This window comes from Leptonychotes weddellii, chromosome 2 (assembly GCF_054177405.1).
Source record: "Leptonychotes weddellii isolate Sample4059 chromosome 2, ASM5417740v2, whole genome shotgun sequence".
Lineage (NCBI taxonomy): Eukaryota > Metazoa > Chordata > Mammalia > Carnivora > Phocidae > Leptonychotes > Leptonychotes weddellii.
Genome location: NC_138370.1, coordinates 27,255,048 through 27,265,967, shown reverse-complemented (window position 1 = coordinate 27,265,967; position 10,920 = coordinate 27,255,048). Strand labels below are relative to the sequence as shown.

The 10,920-nt window shown below is 39.6% G+C and overlaps 1 protein-coding gene across 1 annotated transcript in view; it reads right to left on the bottom strand.

The window, feature by feature from the left end:
* Window positions 1-376: 376 nt before the first annotated feature.
* UNC5D (unc-5 netrin receptor D) overlaps window positions 377-10,920 on the bottom strand; it is a 234,638-nt gene continuing 224,094 nt past the window's right edge. Inside the window, exon 17 of the mRNA XM_081812892.1 lies at window positions 377-5,245. Within this exon, the coding sequence (XP_081669018.1) occupies window positions 5,041-5,245 (205 nt within the window). The 3' untranslated portion in view covers window positions 377-5,040. The remainder of the gene's footprint in view (window positions 5,246-10,920) is intronic.

The following is a 10,920-nucleotide window of genomic DNA, read 5'->3' as shown; positions in this document are numbered from 1 at the left end:
TACTGCCTTTTTAATCTTTGGGTTCAGATGGAGGGTGGGCACTAAGACATGAAGTTCATGGTCGCCGTCTTAGGCCCACCTCATGAGGACATTCCAAATCCATGATCTTCACAGCAAAAGGAAAAAGCAAAGTAGCTGCTTCAAACACCACAATTATTCTATGTGAGTTAAATTTCCTACTTCAGATCACAGTACTACACACTAGTGACTAACAGCCAGGTCTGATTTCCATCCCCTTTTTATCTTTTTGAAATAACCCAGCACACAAATTGCCATTTTTTTGCTTTTTGCTGATGACCCTGGAGTGGGGATGTGAGGAGTCCGTGGTAGACGCTGGCTCTCCTAGAATTGCTTTTGCAAAGAACACCACATGCCGTCAATACAGCCAAACAGCTTTATAACTGCAGCTTTTGAGAGTATGGAAAGCAAAAAACACAAAATATGTAACACATCTAAGATTAGCAACATTTTCACTTTGTGACATTTGACAAAATACATTTTTGCTTGTAGTTCAGGGAAATTCTATGCAGACAAAACAGTGGAAGCTGCGGAAAAGGGTGGCCATTCAGCTTTTGGCTAAAGCATTGATTTTTCAAATACAGCGCTATGGCCACTAACACCGAAGAGCTAATAAAATTTTGTCACTACCTGTAGGACAACATTTTGCTCTCCCATTTGCTACGGATGTGACCCCTAGTCCAGTCAATGAGAGGTACCAGGATTCAGAACTCTGCAATGTTTCATGAGGAAAAGTAATGGAAATGGGCCACACGATGGGCCATAAGAAGCATGTTTTCCAGCTCCTTCTGGTTCCTGTGATGTTCACAGATCTGGAACAAAGACCTCTGAGGGAACATCACCTTCCCCACATCTGCTAGTTAGTATTCCACACCTTTACAGAGGACTAAGAAATTGCAGCGAAAATGGCAAAAAGGAAAAATTTAAAAAAGGAAAAATAAGCACATGGAAAGGTCTTCTAACATTTTGAAATCCACAGGTCAATTTTGCCAGAAGTTTGGCAAGTGGAGAATACGATCTAAAACCAATCACAGATGGTCCCCGACTTATGGCGGTTTGACCGGCAACTTTCTGTTACTGTGATACGAAGGTGATAGGCACTCAGCAGCCATACTAGCAACCCTGAATCTGGATCTCTTCCTGGGCTAGCGATACCTGGGTTGACCACCTCGCGCTGTTGGCTGGGCAGACCCCAGTCAACCACAACAACTAACCCCCCAGTAACCATTCCGTCGTTCACTTTCAGTACAATATTTGAGTCATTACATGAGATTTTCAACATTTCATTATAAACGAGGCTTTGTGTTAGATGATTGTGCCCAACTGGAGGCTAATGTCAAGTGGTCTGAGCACGTTTGCGTTAGGCTAGGCTAAGCTCTGGTGTTGGGGTCAGGTTAGACATAGTAAGTGTATTTTTGACATGATATTTTCAACTTCTGATGGGTTTATGGGGACGTGACCCCATCAAAAGTTGAGGAAACTCTGTATACCATTTTCATATTCCACCTTTGCTTATGAATTGTGATGTTGAGAATTTTTCTCAAGGAAAATAGATGCAATAAATTCCAGAACTTTTAATCCAGAGAGAACCCTGTTTTAGTCCTGACTTAATAACCCCTCTCAAAGTCAACTGAAAGAAAAACATAGGGACCATGGCACCGGAGAATACCTGCAGCTGGAGATAAAAATAATAAAAAGAGAGAAAATTTCCCCTCTTTAAAGAGAATTGTGTCAATTCCTATTCATCTCTTACAAAAAGGCCAATAAAACTTTTGTGGGAGTACATCTGAGTTTTACGAGACTTTCTGCACTGGTAAATGAAGTTTGCATTTAAATCCGTAGAGTGAGCTTCCTTTTGGCTTAAAGGATTTTAATGTAAACCAGTAAGACTGCACAAGCAATGCTGTAAAAACTGTAAATTAGCTTTATGATGCGGCGGCAGTCTGGTACATCTGTGAAGTGCACCATTTTGGTGGCATAATTTGAAGTCCTGTTTAAAGCATGACCGTTAGACTTAAATGCCTTTGAGGACTGAAAGATTTGGCAGTAAGTGGGATATTTTGTAAAAAAATTTTTAAGTAACCTACCAAGTATTAAAGCCCACTTTTAATGTCTTGATTCCTTTTACACTAGGACAAGAAGATTTCTAAGGTAAGCATGTGTACTGGCAAGTGAACCTCTTTCTAGAGGGGCATTTGTGTTGTGATGGGAAAACGTTAAAAGAGAACAAGGGTCTAGGCCACAGCAAGTAACCACAGTTCAAGTGTCAGCAAAGTCTATCTGATTTGTGATTTCCACTCCTCCTGACACCCCTACCCCCTCAACCGTGTCTGTACATCTCACAAACATGGGTTCTCTTTGGCGTTCTATTGTAAAGTACGATCCTGACATGCAACGGCCACAGAATTTCATACATTTCTGTAGAAATCCTATGTAGAAGTCTAGCAGAAATAAGAGAAATGAAAAGAGGGAGCAAAATGGACTGAAAGGTGGATTTGAACCTTAGGCTGAAGTCAGCCGTGAATCATGCTAATTTGCTTCCTTTGTTGTTCAGTATGTTATGATGGTCACATGCATTTATAAACACCCAGGTCAAAAAAAAAAGTCCATGGGAGGAAATTCTAGAGGTTGAGGGATTAATGATAATTTCTCATTTTAACATAATCTAGATTCTAGGGAAAATATTAAAATTTTTCATTTGTTTTAAGATATAAAAAATGTATTGGATCTAAAAGATCTGTGTGGATTCACGGAATATATAAAGCAATGATAAGGCCAATTAGAAGGGAAGAGGAAAAAAGGATAGGATGGTTTTAAAACAAAAATCCTCCAAGATGGAAGCTGACAAAAGTGTTCTATGTGTTTCCTACAAGTTATTATTAAACAGTCAATGCAGATGCTTTCTGTATAACACTGTGCCAGTCAACTCTCTATTCTGGGTGACTGACCATCTACTTCAACTTCTTGCTCTTCCAGAAATGTTAGCAAGGGTGTCAGATGATTTACCCTCTCATGCCTTCTCTTCATTGCTCTCCAGAAGGAATAAACAAGTAGAGCACGTTAGCAAAAGGGTCTTTTCCTGACCTAGAGTGATCTAGAGATGGTATTTTGAAAATATGCTCAGCAATTCTAAGAGGGTCTGTTCTATGTAATATGCCTTTGGTTCCTGAGAAAAGCAAGATGCTTTTGAATTTCATGTGGTAAAGCCTTCCATCCAATACAGGGGACCATATATACCACACGTTAGAGAAAATGGCTAACACGTTCAAGAGTTCTTAATGCCTTACCCATGGTATCATAAATTCCACCTATCTCTAGGTCTTTTTTACTTCGGTGGAGATATATATATATATATATATATATATATATATATATATATAATTTTTTTTTTTACACAGGACTTACAAAAACTTTTTTTTTAAATTGACCATATCCCCATTGCCAAGTACTCCCCAACTCCCCCATTCCCTGACTATATTTTATTCTAATGTAGCCAACCTTTAAGTAGCTGATCAGCCTTATAGTTAATCTAGGTCCTTGACCTTGCTTGTCCTGATTGTGGACAGCTAATTAAAACATCCACCAGAAGATGAGCAGGAACAGATCTATTCATTTTTAGTCTACCAGGACATCTTGTCAAAAATGATGATGTAATAGGATAAAAGATGGACTACAATGTTAAGATGGGGTTCACGAATTCTCTGTGGACTTCAGTTCTCCACAATATCATTGCCTCTTTAAAAAAAAAAAAAAATCTTAAAGCAATAGTCCTAATGTTCATGGTCCTGTAGAGAAAGCGTACTTAGTGAGGTTGAATAATCAGAGCTCAAAAGCTTCCTGAACATGCATGTGGTTTCTGGGACACTGTGGTAGACTTATTCCTCACGTCTATTTACTCATATCATTTAGACCAAAGACTATCTGCTAATTTTCCAAGAGGCAAAAGGAGGATGCCCGATAGTCCTACGGAGAGATTTTGTGATAACACAGTACCAAGAGGCTAAAAAGTTTCAAGAACCTGGATTGAAAATTTGAGCAGAACCCCTCATGCCCTTATAACAATGTTTAGAGACTGGGTCAACACCTCCATCCTAGAATTACAGCTTATCTGAGGCCTGTGGCGTCTGCAGTCCCTGTCTTTCCCTGGGCTCGATTTGACCGCCTCCTTCCAAATCCACGTCAAGCTGTGTTCTAATAGCACTCTGCAATTCGACTGGTTTAGCTGGGAATGGAGGATTCTGCTTTGTTGAATTAGGAGAAGTAAATTTCCATATTGAGAAGTTTAATTATGCTCTGAAACCGGGTAAGGAAGGGGTAGAAAGAAGGTGGGCAGATTTGTCTCGGGGAGAAAATGAAGGTGGCGTACAGGGCAAGAACTAGTTTGTGGTCTGTCTTAACCTTCTGATCTTGTTTCCGTTAAGTGGCTAGGATAAATGGGGGAATCGGTGCTGGTGTGATGAACTCAGAATCTAGATTCTAAATGCCCTCCTTGACATTACCAAAGTCCTACAAATGGGTGGGCAACCCCGTTTCACTTTGCAAATCTGGTTTTACAATGATTGCTGACCTCACGGATGCCAGTTGGGAGACAACCTTGACAATCTGGTACCAGAATCAGCTGGCCCTTTGGGGCATCTCATTAAAAACCTGTTTCAAAACATGCACGATTCACTCTCTGCCTTCCTGGCTTTATCGTAGCTCATCTTTTCCCCACAGTTACTTTTCTCTAGCTACGCCCTCACTTTTATCCTCCCCACTCCAAAGCTGAGAAAGTTCATCAAGTACTCGCCCGAGTGCTGATTCAGACAAGACAGTAGAGCCCTCTTATATTCAAGAGAGCTTGTACTTTTCCCTATGAACATATTATACCTATATAAAATTCAGTTTCTTCAACCAGGGATTCCACACTGATTGTAAATGAAGGCTGAATTCTCCAAATGCCCCTGGGCAGAAAGCTGCCTCTTTCCCATTTAAAGCAAATGTCCTGAAGCTGGCCGTCACTGTCTCATGAGTGATCGTGGACTAGAGTCCATTTTGCCTGCTGTAGTTGAAGTCGGCTTCATCGAGCTGGGATTCTGTAATGTTTGAGAGTTTCGTGTGTGTCCTCCCAATCTCTTCAAGGGCACAGGCCAGGGAGTCAAGATCACCATCGTGCTGATGACGAGCTTCCCACAGGTTCAAAATGACAGCAGATGGACTACTTTGTGTAGCAAAATAAGATAAATTCCTAGACAGAGAGATTTAAACAAAGAATAACAAAAATGAAAACAGAAATAAAGGAACAAATAAAAATCATTTTAAGGGAATTAAAAATGAATTGCAATGGATATTCTTACAGTAGGAATAGGAGGTTAATGGGAGCTAGTTACAGGTCTCCAAATGACCTTGGGATTGCTCGGATTCGATATCTCTCCACCTCCTCAAACTCAATGTAGCAGAAATGGTTATCTTTCCTGTGCCTCCAAATTGGCCTCCTTTGTAACTATAACAAGTATCCCAGTAATTACAAATGTCCTTCTAATCTCTCACACTAGGACATTTATTTTTGACTTTTCCCTTTATGTTGTTGCTTTCTTTTTGACATACCCAGTCTTCCTTTGCCCTTTGAGCCATTAATGCTGGCTTAGGTAAAATACTTTGCTTCTTGCTTTCATTCAATCTATTCTCTCCACTTCCTCTCTTTACTGTTTCTCAAGATCTTACTCTCCTGTAATGCCTGGTTCAATTCTCCTCTACTCTTTGCTCAAAATGCTTTATTTCTTCTCTGAATTCTTTCTATTGTTGTGCTTAAATTTTCATATGAATAAACTGCTCACATGTTTCATGTGAGTTTTGCCCACCAGCATGATTACAGACACTTGAAGGGAAAGAATCATAGCTAATAATCTGATTCTGTGATAGTCCTTATCTAATACTGTGACAGGTGTTTATTCAGTATCCATTGTCTTGAGTAATTGATTGCTATGAGCCTTTTTCAGATGATAGGGGATCTTCAGTGAAAACAAATGGTAACCTTTTGGACAATGACTTTGCTATGATGAAGATTAAGACAACACAAAAGATTAAAGGTCACAGTTTTCATAGGCACTTTTACAGCAGGGATAGAAATGTCACCTTTGGTAAAATTTTGATAAGTTGAAAAGATTTTTGAGAGTCAACCAAGAATTGCCTATTTTGAGGCTGGCACCATTTTTCTTCACCACATTCAGCATATAATCACAAAGTAGACTCATGTAACTAAGAGCACTTGGAAGAGAAGACAAGCTTTTAAGGGCACATTACCATTTACAAGCAACACACACACATACAGTAATCTTGACTGAATAAAGTGCTATTTTATTCAAAGGTCTCAAGGGACTGCTTAAAGCTAGTTGGTTGCCAAATAGCATAACTATCAGGGTACTATATATACTTTCTACTACATCCGGATCTGTAATTGAGAGCGGGAGAAGGCCAGCTTAAAAATGTTCTCTCTGGTTTATCTTTTTCCTTATCCCCCCTTTCCCCCCCACCGCTGCCCCTTCCCCTCACTTGGAATCAAATATAGTTATTTATTTCTACACTAATGGAAATGGCAAATCAAACCTTGCTTGGGCAATTGAAGGGATCCTAGTTCTTTTTATTTAAGAACTTTGTTTTGAATACTGTCACTTCTTCTTGGTCCTGGGACAATGTTTGTAGAGAAAACTGCTATTCCTCTAGGTCTGTTCAGTCTATTGATACCCCCTGCCCAACATTCAGGCGGAACACAAACTGAGGAAGTAGCTGAGAAAGAGGCAAACTGAGAGACTAGGTGACAGTGAACTCTGGATGGGCTGTGTGATAATCTCTTTCCACGTCCTTTTTGAGAATAAAGACCATAAACACACATTTGTTTCTGGAATGGGTAAATATTTATGCTATCTAATGTTGTTTCAAAAAGAAAAAAAAAAACAGCAAGCAAAACAAAAGCACAGATTTCTCATCATTCTATTGAGGGTTTATATTTTGTATTTTCCCTTGAACAACAGTGGACTAGTGTCCTGTGGGAATAACTGGATTCCTTGTGATCTTATTGACCCCCAAATTAAGCTTTATTCTATACCAGGGGTTGATGAATATTTCTATGAAGACCAGCTAGTAAATATTTTTGCCTTTAGGGGCCATATGTGGTCTCTAAAGCAGCTACCCAACTTGGCTATGGCAGTGGGAAAGCAGCAATAGACAGTACATGTGAACGAGCATGGCTATAAAACGTAATTGAGACACACTGAAATTTGAAGGTCCTACAGTTGTCACGTCACACAATATTTCTCTTCTTTTGATTATTTATTTAGTTATTTATTTACTTATTTATTTTCCTGACCATTTAAAAAAACCTAAAACTATTCTAGCTCCTGGGCTATAGAAAAGCCGGTGGTGGGCCAGATTTGGCCTTTAGGCCATAATGCTGATCCCTGTCCTATGCTGTCTTACAACTCAAGCTCGATTTCCAGAGGTGGTAACTATTTGAGAGAAGATTAGACTGAACTTTATGTTTTGTGCTGCCTTTGAAAATAAGTAGCCAGAGGGTTAAAGTTGTTGAATGCACAAGTTACACATCCTGCCTCAAGCACTTTGAGAGCTTCATCCTCAGTAAGTGTTCGGGGATCTCTGACATTTCAAGACATGACAGGAAGACCCAGGCATAAAAATGCAATAATAAAACTCTGGGAGAGGCATACAGAATATGTTTTGGAGGCCGGGATGAATCTTTGTCCCAACAGGATATCAGAAGTTTTCATGAATACATGGTGGGGTTGGGAGTGGGGGTGGGAAGGTGTGGAAGAAGAGCAGGGCTGTCGAAGGGTTCCTGCCAGCCATTTGGTTCTCAGCACTCCTGCAAACGTCCTGATTTGTAGAATAAGCACCCAGGCCTAAAGCTAAGTGATCAAAAGAGGCAGAAATGTAACTCTCACTTGGCGCAGGTCTCTGAACATATTGTAACAAGTGAAATGTGCTCCCCAAAGCATGGCTCCGATTTATCCTCTATACGAGCACATTCATCATAACACACACAAATCTCAAATTCCACTTAATTTTAGTAGATACATGCAGGAACATAATCAGTCTTATTAAAAATGATTCAGTTAGCTTTGTGATAAACAGACCTCCTATTAAATTATCTTTACCTGTCTACCCCAGAACAATTAGTATATAAAAGACCCTAAAATCCTAATGCAATAGGCTATTCCTCCAAGATAGTTGGATTATTTTAACCGTTTGCATGTGTGCAAATGCACTGATTTTTGTTTTGTTTTGAAAATTGGTCTACCATGCATCTGTTTGGTGGTTTCCATACTGCCCTTTTGAAATTATTCTGATCCCAGTCTGTGTGACTCATTTCTCTTCATAATGGTGGTGCATTTGGACACTAGCAGGTAAATGCACACACAATTCAGGGAATATTGTTAATACCAGAGAATAGAATTCATAGCAATAGTTGGTATTAAGCAATTTTCTGAGTGTCTTTGATTTTTTGGTTTTTTTTTAATGAAACCAGAACATTTAGCAAAACTAGTAGTCTTGAAATTTAGGTGGATGCCTCAAAGTAAAACTTAATTTTTTTCTTTCTCTTTGAAACATGTTTAAAGAACTGAATGTTTATAATGCTGGTGTTAGATGCTTCGTATTGTTATTTTTTTAAGCTCTTAACTTTGGGTGACCTTTTGTCATAGCCTTTTAGGATTCTGATAGACTGAGGTTATTTTGAAAAAATAAGATTTCGTTTTTTGTAGTGTCATAAAGATGCTGCATATTATGCAGGTAAGATAACTTTTAAATTTTAGGAATTTACTTTAGACTCCTTCTAGGTCTTCAGGTCAATTTATTTGTCCTAAGCTTTTTAGACTCGATGACTTTATCTTTTCCTTTGGAACTTCCACTAAAAGAGTAAACCATTAAAAACACACACACACACATGCTAAGACAGCTGGACAAATTTACCCATGTAAGTTTATTGAGTAGTAATGGTTTATTAAATTTAATTTTGTCTTGTTGAGCCTACATGCCTTCATTCACCTGAGTTCTGGGGACAGCTGAGGTGGGGGGGATGGTTGTTTTATTACCAGGATTAATTTCCTCTGAGACTTTCCTATCCCCATCCCTTATCCTCGATTAAAATCCCATGATTGAGGTGGAAGCCAGGACAAGAATTGGAAGCATGAATCTTTACCTTCGTGATTTCACTAGCTAGACACAGGCCAACCTATAATGGTGTATATGGTCCAAAACCAAATTTTTATGCAGAATCACAGTTTTCAAAATACATCTTCAAATTAATGACCATGTTAAATGAATAATGGAAATTAGGTTAAAATTTGAGGATTTATGGGAATAATGACTGTGCCTGTTTCCATTTTTGGATGCAAAGAGGAGGGAAGAATTAAGGGCCCATGATAAAATTCTGCCCTCCAAGGTGTTTATAAGCTAGTTTTAGGAAAAGGAAAAGTGGCTGGGTGTACCTTTGGTGTGAGTTTAGAGAGACCACCTTTTCTTAAGTACTTGAAAGCCTATTCAAATGTAAATATCTTCAGGAATAGTAACATCTAAACCTTCAATCAGTTAACAGGGAGATAAGAGTAATGGGGGCAGGCACAGGTCTGAGGCTCAATGTCAGCCCTGGGGAAAAACACTGAAGCTCTCTGGAGGGCATTCTGCGCTCACAATGGAGTTGGCCTGGCTCAGTGTTCTTAGGTCCCACTGTGTGTGCCCTATAAGGGACTCCCTTTGATTCTGAATTCCAGATAACAAACTCTCAAGTTTCTCAGAATCCTGCTACCATGGGGGCTGATCCACTTTATTTGCAAGCTGTAAGCTCTTCTGGTCACTAACTGGGAGAATGGATTTCCTACTGAAATATAGTTGGGGACCACATTAGAGCTGCAGCTTAATGTCATTAGCACAGAAGACCCCCTCATACCAGGGGCATGCTGTAAATTAGTTCAGAATTGAGGATTTCACCCAACACCTTCAGGTGTTGGGGTGTACTAATAATCCCTGTAACATGAAGGCAGCAAGTCTGTTTATATTCTACAAACTTGCCATTTACATTTCAGTCAACTGAATTGTTTTAGCCTTTAAAAAAGCATATTTTAAAAATATCTTCTTTCCGAGTAGGCTTGTAGTATAAAAAGTGAAAACTAAGTTAAGCTGGCCATAACAAATCGGGAGCCATCATTTATAGGAACAGTGCATAATCCTACTGTTAGTGCCAGAGGGAATGGAAACAGAGTCCTAATGAAAAAATATTAATATCCCTGCTATCATCCTCATTGTCTCATTTAATGAGAGCCTTGTATGTGACCAAAACCAGCCCTCCATATGGTTCTTTCAATGCGGACAGAAGAGAAAAGCCATTCATATTGAACAGCAGTAATTGGACACAACACAACCATTTGTCCCACCCGTCAGGCTTCCATCCCCAAACTTGAACCTCCCCGGGTACTCAACAAACAGCAAAGCAGCTTTCAGGATAAAGCCAAGTCAGTGCTGCATTTTCCAAAGAAGAAGTAAAAGATGGATGCCATAATTCAACCTCTGCCTATTGTCTCTCGTGCCTTCCAGTGCAAGGCAGCTGTCAGGGGGCACCCACAAGGACGGGGTACAGGCAACAGAAAACACAGAGTTCCACTCTGTCTTGCCGTCAGACAGGTGCAGGTGCATTCATTGTTTTGGGTCAATTAATGTGGCCATGAAATTCCTCTCAGTTTTTCCTTTTGTCTCTTCTATTATCTGGCTCTTGAAGGGGAATAGCAAGGATGTTTTTTTTTTCCTTGTCAAACATTTAAGGACCTGGAGCTTTCGGGGCCACCCGTGAGTTGCCAAAGGAGAATAAGGTCAGTTATAAACCCTGTTTTCAATTCTCTAGTTTCATTCCTGACA